The sequence below is a fragment of the Lonchura striata genome, chromosome 7, assembly GCF_046129695.1.
Source record: "Lonchura striata isolate bLonStr1 chromosome 7, bLonStr1.mat, whole genome shotgun sequence".
Lineage (NCBI taxonomy): Eukaryota > Metazoa > Chordata > Aves > Passeriformes > Estrildidae > Lonchura > Lonchura striata.
In genome coordinates this window covers 29,452,356-29,472,570 of record NC_134609.1, presented here as the reverse complement: position 1 = coordinate 29,472,570, position 20,215 = coordinate 29,452,356, and the positions used below count along the sequence as shown (strand labels likewise).

The 20,215-nt window shown below is 45.2% G+C and overlaps 1 protein-coding gene across 1 annotated transcript in view; it reads left to right on the top strand.

Annotated features, from left to right (window-relative positions):
- CTBP2 (C-terminal binding protein 2) overlaps positions 1 to 20,215 on the top strand; it is a 133,717-nt gene that overhangs the window by 60,938 nt on the left and 52,564 nt on the right. The window contains exon 2 of the mRNA XM_077784739.1: positions 16,299 to 16,458. Within this exon, the coding sequence (XP_077640865.1) occupies positions 16,401 to 16,458 (58 nt within the window). The 5' untranslated portion in view covers positions 16,299 to 16,400. The remainder of the gene's footprint in view (positions 1 to 16,298; positions 16,459 to 20,215) is intronic.

Sequence of the window (20,215 nt, the reverse complement as noted above, 5' to 3'; positions counted from 1 at the left end):
GTTTTTTTTTTAATTTAGACCAAAAATATGGTGCTGTTTTCCCCCTCTGCAGACTGAATCAGGATGGGACAAGGGTGAATGGTGTTAAACTAAAAAGGGGAGATTTAGGTTAGATATTGTTCCCTGTGAGGGTGGTGAGGCCCTGGCACAGGGAACACAGAGTAGCTGTGGCTGTCCCATCCCTGAAAGCATCCAAGGCCAGGTTGAATGGAGCAAGCTGGGATAGTGGAAGGTGTGGAAGAGTGGAGCTGCATTATCTTTAAGGACCTTTCAAACCAAACCCCCCTATGGTTTTGTGATTGTGGGGAAGGAGAGGCAAAACCCAGACTGGAGAGTTACTGAGGAATGGGAGAGTATCACACAACCTTGACGGACTGCTGAGGCATAAAATTTCCTCTCTATTCTGTTCTGCAGAAGATGCTGTCCTGAAATTCCTGGTTTAGGAATCTTTGTTGGCTTTAGGGCTCGGGATCAGACCATTATCATTTTAAGCTTGTCCTGAGGTGCCAGCAGCTCATCCTGCTTTTCCAGCATTGCGCTCTTCTACGCGTGAAGAGCAAGTGAGGGAAAGTCTGAAACCGGTTTCCTACGCACTTAGACCTTGAGGCTGAGCTGTAAGGAGGGGGTGCCAGCCTCAAACACTGCTCGCCTGTTGGAGCGAGCCCCGGTTGACAGCGGGGTGGTTTCCGTCGGGGTTTCCTGTGGGAGCCCCGTGCCGCGCTCAGGAAGCGCGGCCAGGCCCGCGGCCATCGGCCACCGGGCGGGCATGGGGAGCGGTGCCAGCCCCCGGCCCAGGGCAGCAGAGCCCCGGGCAGCCACGGAGGTGCTCCCAGCAGTCCGCAGGAAAAATAAAACCCTACAGAAGGGCACGACCCCTCGGGACCCATGTTTTGTCAACAAATCAAGCGGGCGCTATTTTAAGCCGCTATGTACCTCACGCTTCCTGTTTTTCAGAAGAAACGTCTTGTTTTTTTCGCTTTTATGTTGACGGATTTATTTTAACGGCTTGTTCCTGAGCCGGTGTGAAGGACTTTTCCCTGCCATGAGGAGGGAGTGGGGTTCCCTGGGGTCTGCCAGGGGGAAGGACAGCCTCATCCTCCTTGCAGGGGCTGCTCGGAGGGTTCCTGAGTGTACCAAGGGGACGTGAAGGTGGGCAGCTGTGGGGTGGCTGTCGAGGGGACGGCGCTAAGCTGAGCCATGTGTGGTTCTCTTTCGAGGAGCAGTGGCCCAACCAGTAAGGACAAAGTAAATAGTGTTCATTTCCTGCTGACCTTTTAACACCAACAGATGTTTTCTCTTACAAGTACCATAGGCCACTTCAGTCCCTGACCTCATCAAGTGGGCTGCTGCTGTTTTCATGCTCGGCAGTCTATGGAACTCCTTATTTAATCTGTTTTGCTGAGACCTGCCTGCAGAAGTGGATCTCCTGCCTTGGGCAGGACCTGTGTGCTTCTAATTAGAAATGTAGTATTAATCTGACTTTCTTTTCTCTGTATGGATCAACCACTTCCTCCTGATTTTTGTCCTCTGTGGAAGATGGCAGATGTTTCCTGTGATGGGCTCTCTCAGGCAGCTGGGGGAAGTGAGTTTCCCTTTATAATATTTTCCCTAGCATTCCTTGCACAGGTTGGATTTGAAACCCTATGGCTGGAGCAGTACATCCGTCACCCTCATCCCTAAAACAGTGGCAGTGCTGGAGCTGGGTTTTTCATCTGTGTGGAGCCATCCCAGGACCTGCTGGTGCCTTCTCCTCTCTTCCCCATGGGTCTTGGTCCTGCCCAAGGGAATCAAGAGGATTTCAGCTGCATCCTGGTCTGCTCTGCTTGGAGATCATACTGATGTTGCTTTTTCACCGTGGTGTCTTCCTCCCACCCACACCACCTGTGGATGGTGATGGGTGAGGATCTCCACAGGAATTGAAGCAGTTTGGAATGCAAATGTGGTGGGAAGAGCAGTTAAGCTCTCATTCCTGACACGGGCCGAGGAACATGCAAGTCTGGCCATGACTTGTGTGCCCAGGAGCATCAGAGATGCCTAGTTCATCCAGGAGACATTTGAAGGTGATTTCTCTGGTGGATTTCCTATCCAGAGCCTGTGTTCTTCTTCCAGTCCTGACTGGAGACCACAGGAGTGAACTCTGCAGTCAGGTAATAATGGAGGAGGGAAATGTGGAGGCTGACTGGTGTATGTGCCATCAATTCTTTGGACACCTTTCCCTGTTGGTGAAGAGCCTGTTTCCAAAGTTGACATGGCGGTAGTGTCTCATGGGTTGTCATCAAGCAGGATGAGGTGTCTCTGTGATGAAAAAGCCCCATGTGGTGCTTGTGAGCCAGTTTATTTGCTGTGCTGTGCAGTGCAAAACTTGTCCTGGGTTCAGAGTGCAGATCCCAGAATCCTGCATTGGTTTGGAAGGAAACTTAAAGCCCATCCAATCCAACCCTCATGTCATGGGTAGGGACACCTTCCACTATCCCAGGCTGCTCCAAGCCCTGTATAACCTTGGGCACTGCCAGGGATCCAGGAGCAGCCACAGCTTCTCTGGGCACCCTGTGCCAGGGCCTCCCCACCCTCACAGGGAAAAATCTTTACCTTTCCTGTGGGGGACGTTGGAGGTATAAATAATTAGCAGTATGATTTTCAGTTACTGTGTTATGCATCTGGAAAGGGATGTGTGTTAATCCAAAGTTCACAGATTCACCTGTAAAGACTCTTTTAATAGTATACTGAACGTTAGTTGATAGATACTTCCAGGTTGTCACTTGTTGGGTTTATTGTCTCTCTCTAAAGAGGTATTTTGTTCTGTGTTTGTTTTTTCAGTACTCTTTGTTTGTACTTGATGAAAGATGTTCAGAAGTTTTATTTCATGAGCTGTGATTCTATCCAAGAGCAGCATTTCTGTTCAGGACAAGGGGAAACAAATCCTCTGTGAGTCAGGTTACCCTCCTTTTCCTGTTAAATCAAAAAGAGAAGAATGCAAATTCTTAAAAATTCCTGACTACTACCCAAACATTACCATTTTTAGAGTTTCAAGTTTAGAGAAAATGACTCACAGGCACTTTTAATAAAGGATTGCTCAAAATAGAGTGGAGTGTGATTCACATTAAAGAATGAAGACCCAAGAGAGGCAACAAAGAAGCCTTTAACCTGATGCTCACTCATTCCCATGAGGATGTTGCGAAGGGGAATGGCTGGGATTCTCCTCATGGCACCTGGTGGTGTTGGGAGCAAAGTGCAGGGATCCTGCCCATCTTGTTTGTTGGGTTTTATTTTATTGGTCAGTGTAATTAGGCAATGCCTAATTGTTGAAGGCAACCCTAAAGATGACACCTTTGAAGGTGAGGTAGAAGCAGATCTGCAATTACAAACCCAGCGCTGTTCCCCAGCACTGAGCATGTGTCCATCACCACACTGGGCTGTTCTGAATTTTAGGGTCACCATGGCAAGAGAGATGTCCCATGCACAGCAGTGTGCTGCCTGGAGGGTCTTGGAGTGAGGAGCCAGAGCTGGCTTTACCTGAAAGCGAGGAGCACTCACAAAAATCTTGTAACACAAGCTTTGTGAGAAGAATTGTTTAACAAATAGCCAGATAATCTCGTTTGCTTTTTCCACAATGTTTTAGTTTGCCCTGCACTGGCAGTCAGCCTTTCCCAGGTTTAACCTTGCAGAGATTTTATCTTGCCAGTCTGCAGAGGTGGCTGCTGATTGTGGAAAGCATCTCTGTCTTACCAAGTGGATTACTGGGCAAAATTGATTTTACTTGGTACATTCATATGCTGAAAAGCAACATAATAGCGTCTCCTCTGCTTCCACGCCCGTGAGGGGGAAGTGCCCCAACATGTGCTGGAGACCCTGTGTGAGTCTGAGAGGCAACTGGACCATATCCATCACCAGTGTAATTCTGACAGCATCGTTTTGGCTGACTGAGCAGGACCTGCAGAAATGCCTTAGGTGTACGTGCTGATGTATATTTTGTGGCTGTCTCTACTTAAGTGCTGTACATTCCCCGTGAGCTATGAGAGCAGAGACCTTCCCCGTGCTCCTTGCAGCTTCTTCAGTTGATATATGGTGTTTTCCCTCCTTTTTGTCAAAGTGTCCTCTGTCCCAGAGATAATGCAATTGCTATTCAGTGCCGTGCAAATACTCTTTTGTATTTGTATCTCTTTTCTATTTAATTACACTGTATAAATGTCCTCGGTAAATTTGATAAGTTGGGTGAAGGATATTGATTTTCCAGTCTCTCTTGTGCTGGGCTCCTTGTAGTAGCAGCAGCCGTTCCCCAGGCCTCTTTCCTGAGGAGGTTTTGAAGGTTCAGTGTTTAAGTAGCTATGGATAAGAAAGGAATTTCTTTCTCTACACTCACATTTGATCTGCTGATTGCAGGGTTTAAGGCCAGAGAGAAAACATTAGTGTTGGGTGCTTTGTTTTTTAAAGCCTTAAACTCACATCTTCTGCAAAAGCAGGTGGGAGGGGAAACCAAGAATAGAGCCATTGCTTTCATTCCTGTAAATAAAGCTATGAGCTTTGGGATGGAATGGGAGAGGGATGCTCCCAGGGTCAGATGAGGTACTGGGGAGCAGTGGGAGGACCCTGGAAATGTTCAGAGGGAGGTTGGATGGGGCTTGGAGCAAGCTGGTCTAGTGGATTTGGAACTAGCCAGTGTGTAAGGTCCCTTCCAACCCAAACTGTTCTGTGATTCCAAGATTCTGGGACTTGCAGCTGGGCAGGGCCCCCCTCACCCCTCCATCACCCTGTGGCTGATGACAGGGCAGGAGGGGAAGGAGAGATCAGTGAGTGTGCAGGGAGGCAGAGAGGAGGGGAGGGAATTTGCAGGGCGAAAAGGGGAGGACCAGTGATCTATTTTTAACTGCAATTTTGAATGTGAAGTGTCACCAGTGTTAAAAAAAGCTCCTGGTAAATGGTGGGGAAGATGCAGGCGATAGTGCAAAGCCAGCTGCAGCTTTTTGAACTGTTCGCTGGTGTTTGTGAGGAGGCTGCAAACGCTTGATTCATGGTGATGTCTTAATTTTCCTTTCCTCAGCCCCAGGTCTCCCTGTACCAGTGACTTTCTTTAAACACTACTTAGTTCTCAACCTCATAAGATTATTTTTGTTTTTTAAGAAGCAAAGTAGAGAGAAATACAGATATTTGTGCACTTTCCTATTGCTCTTGCTTTCATCGCATTCTCTTGGAACATAATTTTTTTTTTTTTTAATGCTGAAAATTGGATGCTGATTTTTTTCAGGCTAATTTCCATGTATTTCTCAGACAGGATTTTTAGCCTTGATCTGTAATGCAGGCCTGTGGCTGTTCTTGCTAAAAGTTTGATCCCACCAGAACTTTCATTATAAATCCCTATTTTCAGTAGCAAATTGCTGTCTGCAAATGCCACCTCTCAGAGGTTTGGGTGGGTAGTGGGACACTGTCCCTGCATTGCCAGGTCCTGCACCTCTCTGCCATCTTCCCCAGGATTTGGGAGCATGAGGTTTTGGCGTGTTTGCTGCTGGCTGTGCTGAGGCAGGAGGCTGGAGCCATTGCTGTCAGGCCAGTGATCCGTGGGATAATTCATCCCCAAGTCGTGGCCGTTTCTGTCTATTGTGTCACCGATCCGCGCATTAAAGGGACCCCGAGTAGGTGTTGCTACAATAAACCCTAAGAGCTCTATAGGAGCCGTCACAGCTCATTGCATCAATAATCTGTGTATTAAGGCGTCCTGAGCAGGCCTGGGCACACAATGGACCGTTATGGCTCCAGATGAGCCTGTATGAATTTAGGTCAGTAACCTGAGTGTTGTTAAATCCCAAAATTGCCCTGCTACAGAGAGCTGGCAAGGCTCAGAATAAAAATGTGTCGATTATGCAAACCTGGTGGTTGTGGAGGATACTCTTGGCTAAAGGTTGGTAGTGGGAGAATTATTTAATCTTATTTATTGCTGTTATCAAAACCTATCTCTGCTCACGTGGCTCCCTCCTTCCCTCTTTTTTGGCTCGGTGGGAGTGATGCTGGAAGCAGCAGGGAGAGGCAGGGATGGAGGGATGGCATGGGAGGGGCAGGAGGAGGCAGCGTTCAGCAGTTGAGCCGTCCCGGAGCCGCCCCGCATCCCGACGGGCTCTTTCCCACGGGACTTCATGGAAACGCTCACACATTTCCATCCTGCCTGTGCCTGACCCCGTGGAGCTCAGTATTGTCTGCAACATGGCAGATTGGGGGCTCCCCAGACCCTTGACTACTCCAAAAGCCACCCTCCATCCTCATTGCTGGCCCGTTTCATGATCCAAGCCCTCCTTGGTGCTTGATGCCCCAACACCTGGCTGGGCTCTTCTCCTCTCTGCCGTTCTTTGCATCCTGCCCCTTCCTTCCTTTCTCATTTCCCTCAGACAAGGCCCTTTTGTGGGTAGGTGGAGGGAGAGGAGTGCCTCCAGCGCCGGCCGGAGAGCCCGGTTCTCATTGTGGGTGTACGCCTGAATGGAGACGTAGCCTTGAACTCTTGAACTCTTTTTTTTTTTTTTTTTTTTTTTTTTGTCGAGTAAAGCTGCTGTGTGCTGAAAACAAACAGGACTCACTCCGATGGAAAGAGATTGTATAGTGGGAACAGGTCTCAGACCATGAGAAAGGGGTTTTTCCATGTTTCCATTCTGAGAGTTTCCATTTGAGATTTCGCCAGCAGAAGATGAATTAGCTGAGCTGTTTAAAGGTATTACACGTGTTTCCCCCTTCCGAGACTTGTTAGAACATATTTTCTTCAGTGATAGTAATAAGTGTTACAAACAAACCACAGTTTTCCCCTTTGAATATTCCTTTGCACAGAGCATCGTCTGCATTAAAAAAATAAGTACGTTAAGCAACATGAATAGCTTCAGGCTATTTTATTTCATGTTGCTAAATAAGTCAATGCAGATGAGTGCTTTTTATGTAAGAGTGGCTTGTAACTATAAGTGCTAAGATAAGGGCAAACTATAACTCCAAAGATTTCCTGGAGACAGAAGGGTGTCACTGCTGCCTTTCACTATTCCCAGTCTAGGCAGAGATCCCTGGACAAGGATTCAAAATTATTGAATTTGTGAATTTGAAGTTGTGAATTTGTGCCATGCATGGGGGAGTTCAGTGTGCTGGAGGAAAGCTGATTCTCCTGGTTTGCTGGGGCAGGAGGGGCTTCATCTTTGCTCTTTAAATGAGTGAGGCTCTTCCTCTGGGTGAATGGTGGAATCTCCTGTAGGGCTGAAAGTTCCTCCTCTGGGCTTCCACTGGGATTTGAAGGAGTGGGCTGGTGTGATCTTTTCCCAGCATCTGTGGGTGTCCGTGTAATATTTAATTATCTGATCCTGATTAGGGAAGAATTAAGAAATTAGGAGTGAAGGCTGGAATTCCACACTTGGAGACACTCCAATTGTGTGTCCTGTACATCTGTAGGGCTGAGATGTGGGTGCCATCATGTGGGTGCCTTGTCAGGTAATGCAATGCAGCAGCACCTGGTTACAACTCAGGACACTGAGTATGGCATGGCTTTGCCTGTAAGGATGTCCTCATCCTTATTTTATTATTTCTTTTAATTAGGAGTAGTGATACAGAGCCAAGGACTTGGAAAAGTCTCACAGACAAGCAGTCCTGGTTGTAGTCTTGGTAATTTGGTTTGGGATCCCAAGAGAATCTGCTGATCCTAGGGTGTTTGGGTTTGTATTGCTGCTCTTGCTGTTTTGAACTTTCTACTGAGGAGAAATTCAGGAGTAACTTGTGAGTATTGCAGGAGTGTTTGCTACATGCAGATGTTCAGTCACATCCTGCAAGGCAGGAGCTCCAAATGCTGCTGTGGTGCCTGTGCAAACCCTGCGATCACAGAGGGAGACAGGCTTGGGGGATCAGCAGCACACAGCAGTGGGGATGGAGAAATGTGGGGATTCACAGGGGCATGGGATGTGTGTGGCAGGAGGGGGTACAGAGGTTGGCTCTTGGTACATGTGGCTCTTGGCCCCATGGAGATTTTGGTATGCAGCTTGTACTCAGGAAGTTTGGCCACCCTGATTACAAACATACATATATTTGGAGATGTATAGTGAGATATCTGCCTCTTGCCTAATTTAATTTGCATTTATATGGGGAGAGGAAAACCACTGGAGCAGGGGAGTGGGTGGCTTTGTGTGGTTCCCTAGCCAGCAGAAGCTGAAAGCAATTTACAGTTCACATTTAGCAGTATTAGTAGTAGCCAGAAGGAGACATCTGAAGGTAAGTGGCCATGTCCTGCCTCTTGGCACTGAGGAAGCTGGATTTGCCTTTGTTCAGCTCCAGAGATGGATGAGCTCTCCCATCTAGCTCCAGAGATGGGTAATGATGCCATGGCACAGTTTGCAGTTGTTCTCAGTTAATCCTGTTCAAAATTTAAAACATAAAGTGCTGTTTGTGAGAGTGAAAAGGATGAAGTTTGCTGTGTTATAGCTGGGGGGGCGAGAAGTGAACTGAACAAGACCAAACCTTGGAAGCAACAATAGCTGCATACCAAAGGGTTTACTTAAGCAAGACTTTTTTCATAGCTGTTTCATCTTATTTTCTTCTTGTCCTTGCTCTTGCTTGCTCATCTATATGCAGCATATGGAAAGGTTGAAAAGTGGCAATTACTAAATGAGAGTCGACAGAAACTGTTCTCCAGCAGCTCCAGATGGGGTTAGTGATGCTGTTCCCAAGCTGCCAGCGCTTCACTCTGCAGTATAAAATGCCCTCTAATGGACAAGTAACTGCATAACTCATCCAACAAACCAGAAAATACTCATTTTACTAAGGATTTCTAATCTGCTGTGCTGCTTTTTGCACAGGAGCAAATAATGGCTTGAGTAGAGAAGAGCTTCTTCTTATCCAGGTTTGCAAACAGTGAAGGTTCACCTTTCTCCAGCATTGATCTTTGCAATTAGTGCAAATCAGTACTTTGTAATTTAAGGAATTATGGTAAAACATGGAATGAGATTTTATTTTCCAGTATGGCAGGGACCCCTGGAGAACGTAAAATTATGTGCCTTTTCCTCTTGTTTAGTTTGAAAACTTAAGGGTAGTTTTCCAGCCCTTTATGTGCTTCAGCAAGATCAGTGTGCATGTTATCAGCGTCAGATACTTAGAAAAACAAGATAAGAGAGGTTGAAAGAGGCCCATGATTAATTAGAAAATAGATTAGGCACTCTCAAAGCTAAGTGGATAATTGGGGTTCAGCTCCTGGTTATTGTTTTGCCCACCACCAGCCTCTGAAGGCTGTTGGTGCAGGGTAAGCAGAGCATCAACCTGCTTCACTTCTGGTGCCAGAAAGAGAGATGACAGTTATTTTCTTTGAAGCAATTTTCTTTTTTCTTACTGTCTGTTGGGGTTGCTTGTTTGTATTTCAGCTTTAGGAATGAAAGGAGTGCCAGTTCTGGTATTTCCTAGTTTTACTTGAAAGCTCACAGAGGTTTACCTGACAAGGAAGCATTGTCTGGATCTTCTTTTCTCAAATTCAAGAGCAAATCACTAATGTTAAAAATTGAAATAGGTAAAAGAAGTTGAAAATAGAAGGGATGTCTCACTCCCCTCTTTTTTGTACCATGGCTATTGAGGCAACTTGAATACTGTCATTTCAATTGATCTTCATAATATCTGGCTGCTGAGAACCCGGTCTGGAGAGGATTTTGTAGCCTGACACACAATTCTTACAGAACCTTTTCTAAAAATCCAGTTCCAAACAAAAACCTTTCTCAGGCTTTACACATCATTAAGACAGAGAGGAAGAAAAATGCTACAAATCCATATGTATTTTTCCCTTTGAAGGGCACCTATATATAATTGTGATTCTTCTTCTCCTGAGTCAACAAGTAGCTTTGATGGAGTAGAACTGCTGAGGAATAATCACTGTGACTTTCAGGGTCTGTAAGGGATGCAGGATCAGGCTCTCTGTGTCATCTTTGAAGCTTCATTATTTTGGCAGAGTCTATATCTCGTTGCATAGTGTTTTAAGATGTGGTCTGCATCATTATCTAGCGTGTTTAATTTAGCAGCAGATGTGCAGGCTCATATGCCATTATGGTACATTTTGTTCACTCATATAATAGCAAGTTCCTCAAAATTGTTACCACTTCTTCAGCACAAGACTCGTACAGGGTGTTATTCACCTTTTCTGTGTGATGAGGAGTGCAAGAGTCCTTTGTGTGGCACCAGCAGGTGCTCACGTGGGAGTGCTGCTTCTCCATGAACACGTTTAACCTGCTGCCTCCCTGTTTTCCCTGCATTCAGGGAGTGCACCTTCCCCAGCAGGTTTTAGGGGAAGGCACCAGTCAAGCAGTTGAAGGGTTGTTAGGTTTCTGGGCTGGAAAAGAAGCTGGACAAATAATTCTTCCTGCCACCCCCAGCAGTATCCAGGCATTCCCATGGAGAAGCCTTAACACACATCACCCGCGGCTGCAAAATCACAATAATAACTGCTAAAAACATTCAACCTAATTAATAATGGCCTTATAGCAGGAGTGCTCCCTCACTGTTTTGGGGGTGATGATGGTCTGGGGGGTTGCAGACTGCTGGGGGGGTGTTGAGGTTTAATCCCAGCCAGCAGCTCAGTCCCATACAGTTGCTTACTCCCTCCTGAGGGATGGGAGAGAGAATCACAAGCATAAGAGTGAGAAAACTCGTGGGTTGTGATAAAGGCACTTTGATAGGGAAGGCAAAAGCCTTGCATGTAAGCAAAACAAAACAGGGAATTCACTCCCCACTTCCCATGGGCAGGTCGAGTTCAGTCATGTTCAGGAAAGCAGGGCTGCATCATACATAGCAGTGGCTTGGGAAGACAAGCACTGACACTCCAAACATCCCCCTCTTCCTTCCTCTTCCCCACTCTACATGCTGAGCATGACACCACAAGGTTTGGGATATCCCTGGGCCAGCTGGGATCAGCTGTCCTGGCTGAGTCTCTTCCCACCTCCTTGTGTCCCCCAGCCCCCTCACTGGTAGGGCAGTACAAGAAGCCTTGACTCTGTGTAAGCCCTGCTCAGCAATAACAAAAACATCCTTGGATTATGAACCCTGTTTCCAGTACAGAGCCAAACCAGCACCCCACACCAGTTACCACGAAGAAAGTTAACTCTAGCCCAGCCAAACCCAAGGTGTGATTTATAGCCAGCACCCCACACCAGTTACCACGAAGAAAATTAACTCTATCCCAGCCAAACCCAAGGTGTGATTTATAGCCGGGGTAGTTTTCCCAAAAAAAAAAAAAAAGAAAAAAAGAAAAAAAAAAAGCCTTTTTTCCCCCTAGCATCATATTTCACATACAATGGATAAGCATGTTTAGTGGAGTGAGAGAAGTCAAACCCTGGCCACACAGAAATGCTGTGATTCCTTTTCCCAAGTGAGGGTTTTTTTATCTCTGAGGCATTATCAAAAAAAAAAGACCAAAAACAAACAAACAAACAAAAAACAAAAACAACCTATTTTGGGTAATGAAATTCTGTGTTTGTTCTCACTATTTGTATAAATGTTTAATCTGTTTTTGGTTCCTACTGGGCTATTTGGTTTAATGGTGTCTTACCACTGTGAGCTTCCCATGTTGTCTCATTGTGCTTTAAACGACAATATCCCCAAATGCCATCCCCAGAAGGACCCTGCTGCCCGTCCCTTCCCTTCTGTGCTCTCCTCCCCTGCAGTCGGGGAGGCAGAGGCAGGTGATGGGGGCTGAGCAGGGCACTGCACTTAGGGCTGCCTGGGAGGAGGGATGGCAGAGTGTTCTCCAAGTGCTCCTCCTGCATTGTGCCGTCTCCTTTGTCCGCTTCCCTCCCCTGTCATTATCTCTGCGTGGCTCCTGCTTGCTTTTCCCTGCCTTTCTTGTGCTGAACTCTGGTTCCCAGCCCCTCCTGGCCTCCCCAGGCAGCTGAAACTCTGAGCAGTGGGGATGGCCAGATCTCAGGGTAGCAAACGCCCAGGGATGCTGACGCAGGGCTGGAGCAGTTCACAGCTCCCAGGGCTGTTCTTGTCTTCAAATCTTAATTCGAATGTGATCAAGCTGTGAAAAACTGGGCTTTTACACAAAGGAGGATACAGGGAGCATCAGCAGATACTGTCTTCCACAGTTCTGCTTGGGCATCCTGCTCTGCTTCCAGCTGAGAGGGCTGATGTTCTTCAGTAATCATGATACAAAACCTTCTCCAGCAATTTTCTTTTCCTGAGAGCCTAAAAAATACTCTCCAGTACCATCAAAACATTTGCACTTGTTGAAGTAAAGAATTGTACATGTGAAAACCTAGTGTAGATGTGAGGAAAGAAGGATGGAATTTTTCCTTTGCTGTTTGGAAATGGGACCTTTTGCAGTTTGTGGAGCTGGTAGTTTTCTGTAGTAGAGACTCCCCATTTTGTTGTTGCCTTATTTCATAGAGGGTAGAAAATGCAGTCAGTTGGTTTGTCACAGAACAGGGTGCAGGGAGCACCATCCTGCTTTCCCAAGGCTGTGCACAGGCAGGGAACGTGTGAGATGTTGTGTCTGGAGCACTGGAAAAGGCATCTCTTAATCACCTCCCAGGATGGTTTGGTGGCAGTGCCTGGGATGGATGCTCTAAAACAGATGTTGCCCACTGGCAGAGATTGCCCAGGGAAGCTGTGGATGCTCCATCCGTGGAAGTGGCCAAGGCCAGGCTGGACAGGGCTTGAAGCACCCTGGGACAGTGGAACGTGTCCCTGACCATGGCAGGGGGTGGCCCTGGGTGATCTTTAAGGTCCCTTCCAACCCAAACTCCTCTGTGGTTCTGTGACAGATGTTTGTGCTCCTGTCCTACCTCATGTGCCATAAAAAGATGATACAAAAGTGCAAGTTGAGAAAGGGCTTAGAAGACAGGATGTTCGTCATTAAATCACTTTTCTCTTACTTTTATCTAACCATGCATCTTATTTTGGAAGACCACCTTTATTTCTTTTCATTTGTCATCACAAGTCAGGATAAAAAAAGCCCTAATACAGCTTTCTTTGCACTCATTTTCTGGCTCATGGATTGTGCTCTTTAAGGGGCAGCATTTAGAAGCTATTTAAATGTGTTACGTCAGGATTGGGGTTTTTTCCTAAAGTGTTGTATTTAAGTAAATTCCTTCCTTAAATAAATAAATAGCTATGGGCTATCATCATGTCCAAGGGTCTTCAAGAAAATTTACATTTTGAAAGACACTGTTGGAGGCTAACACGGCCATGCAATTACTGTATGTAAATCACTTCACTTATTTCCTAATCTTGCTGAGGATGAAGTACAATTTTTGTGCGTGTGCCTCTTCCTCTCAAATTTCCTTAGACAATGAGGTTTTCTTGTCTTTTAATTGCTGGCCATGATTTTTGTTCTGCCTAGTCTGATTGTGTTTATTTTATGGTGGGGGACCTTTATCCCTGGGATTGTTTTGAGATTGGGTTGGCTGTAGAAACCATTTGGGATAGATTGAAGTTGGGTGCACAACTAATTGCATCTTCCATCCCACAAATGGAAGAACTGCTTTCTTAATAACAGCCTCATGCAAAGGCTGGGAAATATCCTCTTGTTTCTGTGCCCCACACATCTGCTTTTTTCCATTTTATCCATGCCTGCCAAATCTGCCCAGCAGCTCCTGCCACATTTTTAATAAATCTTCTGAGCTGAGCTTTTTTTGCTGGTTGGTACCAGCATGGACACCTGTGAGACAAAGATGGGGCAGTTCATGTCATTAGGAAGGAGCTCATTCATGGGCATTGCATTAAGCTGTGTGGGACTCTGATGAGCAGCAATTTCTCTGATTGTTATTAGTTTCTTTTGTAGGAAGTTTTCCTCCAGGGAGTAATGCAAGGAATTGAGATGGCTGGGGAAAAAAACTTGAATGGATGTGTTCGTCCATCAGAAAATGCACTCTGTCAGAATTAAATACACTTTGCAAATTGGTTTTGTTCGGGGAAGTAAAGGGGGAAAGAGTTGCAGCCCCAACATAATGAATTACTTGAGTGTTTTCAGAACAAAATGGTAACTTTTTCCCTTCTTATGTGATATTTTTTTTATAACCTGGTATTTCTCCCTGAAAGTGGAATGGGATGTAATAGAGGTAAAAAATCATGTGTGTGTGTGTAATTGTTGATCATGGAAATGCCACTAGCTACGTGGGCTTTAGCTACACTAACAGCTTAATTTTTGTTGCATGAAATATTTTGACTGTACCAAGCTTCTGCCTCCGGAATGGAAGTTTTCTGCATCGTCTAGAATGTTGCATTAATTTTTAATATGAGTGGGAATCGTGCTCTTTAGCATCCCTATGTTTTAAAAAAATCAATTAATTATTGCTATAAATCTCAGTGATTATGCTGCAGTTGTGCTGCTGGGAAATTGGCCATTAACTACCAGGAAATCGCCGATCATCCCTTAGTTGGAATTCAGCTGTACCGACACAAGGCTTTTCCTTTTGGAAATTAACTATCAATGTGATGCATAATTGATAACCATTTATAATAATAACAATAATCTCCATGAAATTGTCATCCCAGAGTGCAGCAGCTTTGTTAGAGCCTTTACCTCTTGCATGCTCAGCCTACTGCTCTGGTTAACTGGGTTTTCTGGGAAGTTATTGGAGTGTTTTTAGGAGAGCCAATGCTGGTGCAGGAGAATAAAATGCAAAGTAGAAATGCCTGACTGGGCTATGTGAACCTGCAGGGGTGCTCCAGAGGATGGGTTAAGTGTTGCTGTTGCCTCTCTACACAAGGACAAGCAAAACTCCAGGTTACAAACACTGCCCAAGGTCAACTTGTGGACATCAACCCGGATTTTTTGTGTGGTGTCTTCTCTTGTGTCCTGCATTTCATGAACTGGATTTTTTTTGGTTTGTCACAAAAATTCTGTTTGCAAATGCTGCAGTGTGAAAATTCAGTTGCTGGAGAGGAGCTGTTTGGGGGTCAGTTTGAATGAATGGTGCCGAGTTTGTGGTTACTGCTGACTTTCAGGATTTTTTTCAATTTTTTTAAACCACTCTATGTAGGCAGAGAGGTTGGGACTTTGCAGGTTGATGCAGATAGCCATTCAGGAGAGGGTTTCTTTCTATGCTTCCACTAATTTCTGCCTTCCTCTTCCCTTCCTCTCTGGGTAAAGCTTCTGAAAATGTGGCGGTGCTTTGCTTTGCCTCTAGAAATCACAGATTTACACTAATTCTGTTCTTCTGCAGTGAGTGGTGGATGGCTGGGGGGGGGGCAAAGGCCTTTTTCTTGAGCAGGATCCCTCCTTGGGAAGGTTTGTAACTGTTACCAGCTTTTATCATCTGTCTTCACCTTAAAATACTAAAGAGGATTTTGAATCAGCAGTCACATAAAATATTAGTGTGAGTTTTGTTGGATTGTTGGAATTCAGTTGTCAGCATGAGGTGTCTTCTTCCATGTCTTGGTTCATGAATGCTGTTGTGGAATTTGCTTTGAAAAACTCTCACTGGGTTTTTACATCAAAAAAAAATCAAACCTGGTAGAAGTACCAGAACAGCACATTCAGAGGCTGCAGCTGAGCTCAGCTCAGTGTTCAGGGATTAAACAAACCTTTGGCTCTCAGTAGGAGCAAAACATGTCAGACCTCAGAGTATCCATTAAGGGTCTTCCTCTGTGCCACCAAAATGCAGAAAACCTTTAGCTGTTGTCTCTTTGGAGAGCATTTCTTGTTAATCAGCCACACATGTGGCTTCATGGATCATTTTATCTCCCTGGCATTGAAAATGTGTGCACTGGAATCAACACCTGAAGTTTAAGGTTGGTCCTTATGAGGGCAAGGACAGGCTGTGGTGACAGCTGGAATATGCATCGAAGTCTTCTTGTAAATTCAAGGTCCATTGATGACTTTTACAGGGCAGGGTTTAAATATGAAAGTGTTTTGTGTATGAGAGTACTAGCAGAGCAAGAACTACTTCCTCTGTTTTATATACTCACTAAGAATCTTTCAGCATCTGTGAGCCTGCAAAATAGCCTCATGGATTTTATCCACTGTGAATAGATTTTTCAGTCAGAAATAAAACTGGGAAGCCCATGCAGTGCTTTGGCAGTTCTTGTGTGTAAGGCTGGTTTTCTGAATCACAGGGAGGGTGAAGAAACTGAGTTGTGGTGCCAGATGTGTGACTTGTGGGGTGCAAACTCAGAGCTGTCCTTCCCAAAACCTGCTCTGCTGTTGGGCACAGGCAGATCTCACCTGGTGTACTGGAAATCTGACACTGGTTTGGGCTGGAAGGGGCCTTAAAACCTATCTCCATCCCAGGTTTTGAGCCCCATCCACCCTGGCCTTGAGCACTTCCAGGGATGGGAAGTGAACAAATCTTACAAATGCTCTTCTTTCTCTGCAGGACCCACAGAGGCGGTATGCACGCCGATTCCTGTGAGTTTTCCTAAGCTCCTGGGGAACTGCTGTGCTTTTTGAGTCAGAAAGTTGCAAAATCCCGTCAAGAATGGCACTTGTGGATAAACACAAAGTCAAGCGGCAGCGACTGGACAGAATTTGTGAAGGTAAGAGTGTGATTTCATTTTTCTGATGGATGGTTAGGGTAGAATATCTGATTTTTCCTTCTTTCAGTACTTTGGCATAAAGAGATCCAAATCCAGGACTGGATTCCTTGTCCTCTCTGTAGGCTCAAAATCCATTCACACTGCTCTGGTTACTCAATTGGAAGTCATGTGTAGTCCTGTGAAGAGTTTTGTTTAATTACCAGGTCACCTCCTCTTATCCTAATTTCTACTAAAACGATTTGCTCAGTCCCAATTTAAAACATGTTTACTATCACCCTGTAAGAAAAATGATTGAAAATGTAAGAGTTGTTGTTCTTATGGTTTTGAGCACATTGTTGTAGCAGCTTTTATTTGGTTGGTGTGTGGGTGTCAGGCAGGTTTGCTGCAATTCTTCATTCTTGGTTTGTTAGTGTCTCAGCACAGGTGACTTAGGTTTTAGGAAACATTTTCTATTGCAGCTCACATGGTGTTAAGTTACTTATGACAGAAATCAAGTGATGGCAAACAAGATCTGACTTTTTGGTGTACACTCCAATAATTCTCCAATACTTGTGTGAGTTCTGCCATCAGCAACAAGTGCAGAGCAGAGTGTTCTTTTAGCAGGAATATCTCACGTGCTCAACTGCTCTTAAGGAGATGGATAGTGGCCTGCAGGGTAACAATTTGCAATATTACTTGAATGCCAGTAAGGTGAAATAAGATTTGGTGGTAGATGAAAGCACAGAGCTCACAGGGGAGCTGTGCTGCGCCCATTTGAGCAAAGTGTTCGGGGCTTTGTGAAGTTTCAGTGTGGACTGCTGATCAGCAGGACAAGGATAGATTTTGATTTTTCTGTTATAAATTGCTTACTCTACACTGCTGCTGTTTTAAACTCATCATAAGTTACTTATCTCTTTTAATTTTGCTCTGTTAATTTTGGAAAAGGGGAGACAAAGCAGAAGAGATGAGTTAGGAGGGAGTATCGAGGGTATGCTGCAGTGTGGAGTTGCCTCTTTCTCCTACTGAATGTCATAAATGCTCAGGTGTAGCACACTATCTCATCTTCAAAACCTACTTTGAACTTGACTTAAAAGAGTTCTATCAGCTGAGCCTGGATTTTCAAAAGCTGCATTTCTGGTTTGATGTTTACCATCAGATCTAGTTGCTGAGTGTACAAGAAATTCAAAAGGACCGTACGACAAACCTGCTAACGGAGCTTTAGATGTGATTGAAGTTTAGATTATTTTTCTCTGATATATGAGCTTTTTTCTTCTTTCTTGGTCAAAAGATATTATTTTCTAATCTGTAAATGTGCAGGAGACATAACTTTTTAAAGTATGCTTTGTCATTTGCCACTGGGTTTGTAATTTGATGGAAATGATGGGAGACGCTGTTGTGTTGTATTTGGAAGCAACAGAAAACGACTGATTGTGAGAAACATTGTAAAAATTACTTTGAAAAATGCAAAAAGCTTTGGATTTGCTAAAATATTAGATTTGTAGGACAGCTGAATACTCTACTGGCCTCTCTGATGGCTATTTTTTACTATAGGCTCCTAATCTTGGATTATAGCATAGAAAAGCACTGAAAGGGGCCATCACAGCTGCTGTGAAAACACACTTTGAAACAAAAAAAGATCATTTTTCTGGAAAGGTATATTGAATAATCAGTGAAAGATGGTGAGAAATTAGGGAACTAGTTCAGCAGATGGAGGAGTCTTTGCAAACAGAATTGTGTTCAGTGAGAAGAATCTATTGCTCCATCAAGCTTAGGGCAATGTGGTCCAAAATAGTTGCTTTTAATGATTTCCTGTTCTGTGGAAGCACTTAAGAAGCTTTTCCCTTTAAATGTGAATGGCATGCAAAGCTGCATTTACCTGATGAAAGACTAAATGTCTGGTAGCACAGAGGTGGATTTCTGTGCTTTCCCTGAAGTTGCATATACCATCCCTTTTACTATTCCCCACACAAACCCTTGCAGAGTTTGCTAGGAATGGACTTATTCCATGCAGCAGGATGGTGCAGGTCTGGAGGTGAAATATCCTCGGGCTACATGTTGTAATCACTGTCCAAACTGCCAGACAGATTCTTCTTCCTGCAGGCTTACTGAAACCATAACCAGACACATGTTGAAGGAAATGCCTTACAAACTGTCGGGGCATTAAAAAGAGTTTATTAAGGAGTTGCAGTGTTTGTATTACTCTGTTAAACGTACATCTGGCGTGGAAAAACAATCCAAGCCATACAGGGAGGTGGTATAGCTTAAAAAGCCAGTTCACAGCCTTTACAGGCAGGTTTATGAGTCTTCCAAAGAGAGGAGCTGTGCAGTCTCAGTGCATGGCTCAGCTTCACCAGCTCCTCTGGGTTTGGTTTTCTAAATATATCTTTATGACATCTTCATGTGACAGCGTTACTTTTTGCTCTGAGCAGGCTGGTTTGAAGACGTGAGCTTTTTGACCAGATCACAGATTTTGATCTGTAGAGGAATATGGGTGGGATAAAGGTCCAGACTTGAGGGGATAAAGGAATTTCAGGGCAGCAGCCTGCAGCAAAGACATTTTGAATAGTCTGTCAGCAATTTAGTGGGTTGGTGATGCCCACCCGAATGAAGTGAAGTTGAACTGTGCTCAGTGGTCTTGGCTTACCCACTTCTTTCTCTTCTGGTTGTCCCAGAGACTTTGGGTGCCTATTCTGTAATTGGATCCATATGGGTGGTGGGATGGACCCATTGAATGGCTGGGGCTTTTGCAAATAATATATGCAGAGTGGTTTGCATAATTCCTGTTTGTGGAATTGTGTCTTTTTCCGTAGTGGGTCAAAGTATGCTTTAGAGGTGGAGCGCTGGTGCTGTGAGGAGTCAGACTTGTCCAGCAGCCCCTCTTTTGGGTCCTGTTCCCATGAGCTTGTGATTTTGCCACATTTAAAATTTGTTTGAGCTGAAATTTTCTTTCCATGACGGGATTTTACCTCAGGGCGAACGAAAGAAAAAAAGAGTTCCAGCAAAAACCGTGGAGCCACGTCCGAGTGGGAGATGGAGAGGGAGGGATTTTGGCTTTGCTGTGTGTGAAACGAAGCCGAGGCACAGTCCTGCAGCCGTGGATGTGGAGCTGCCAGACCCGCCTGCTCTGCCTGGGATAAAAAGGGCCTGGATTCTGCAGCCAAGTTGCTGTGTGTAGGAGTGGACTCATTCCCAAACCTGCTGCAGCTTCCAGCCTTTCTGAGAAATGTCAGCAAAAGCCCTCGGGGCAGAAGCTCACCTGCCTTTCATTTAGGAAACAACAACAGAGAGATTAGATGTAATTTTTTCTTTGCTACCTGTGGTAGAAAAGGGTGCCTGACATTACCTCCAAGAAACCCCACACTCCAAAGACTATGGCACTCCTGGTGTGTGGCATCCATCCCTCCCATGGGACTCCAGTGCTCACACACGGCATTCCCAGGCAAGGAAATGACTTGCAGCATCATTTTTGCTGCTTGCTCAGCTGATCTTTATCCTGTGCTTCTGTCAATATGGTTAAACAAATATTAAACATCACCAGGGGGTAAGCAGGGAGTGAGAGCAGCCCATGCACAGTTGCTGGCTGTGTCTCTGGGAGCAGGCAGGGGAGAAGGTGCTATGGCACTCTTTCCTTGTTGAGTGTTAAAGGCAGCAGTGGTGGCACATCCCGGATGCAGGATGGCAGCATCTTGTCTCTGTGTGAACATGGGTTTCCCAGCACCACTGAATTCCTCTGTGATGATCCCAAGTGCTGCCTCTGCTCCAGACCACTGCAGCTCTG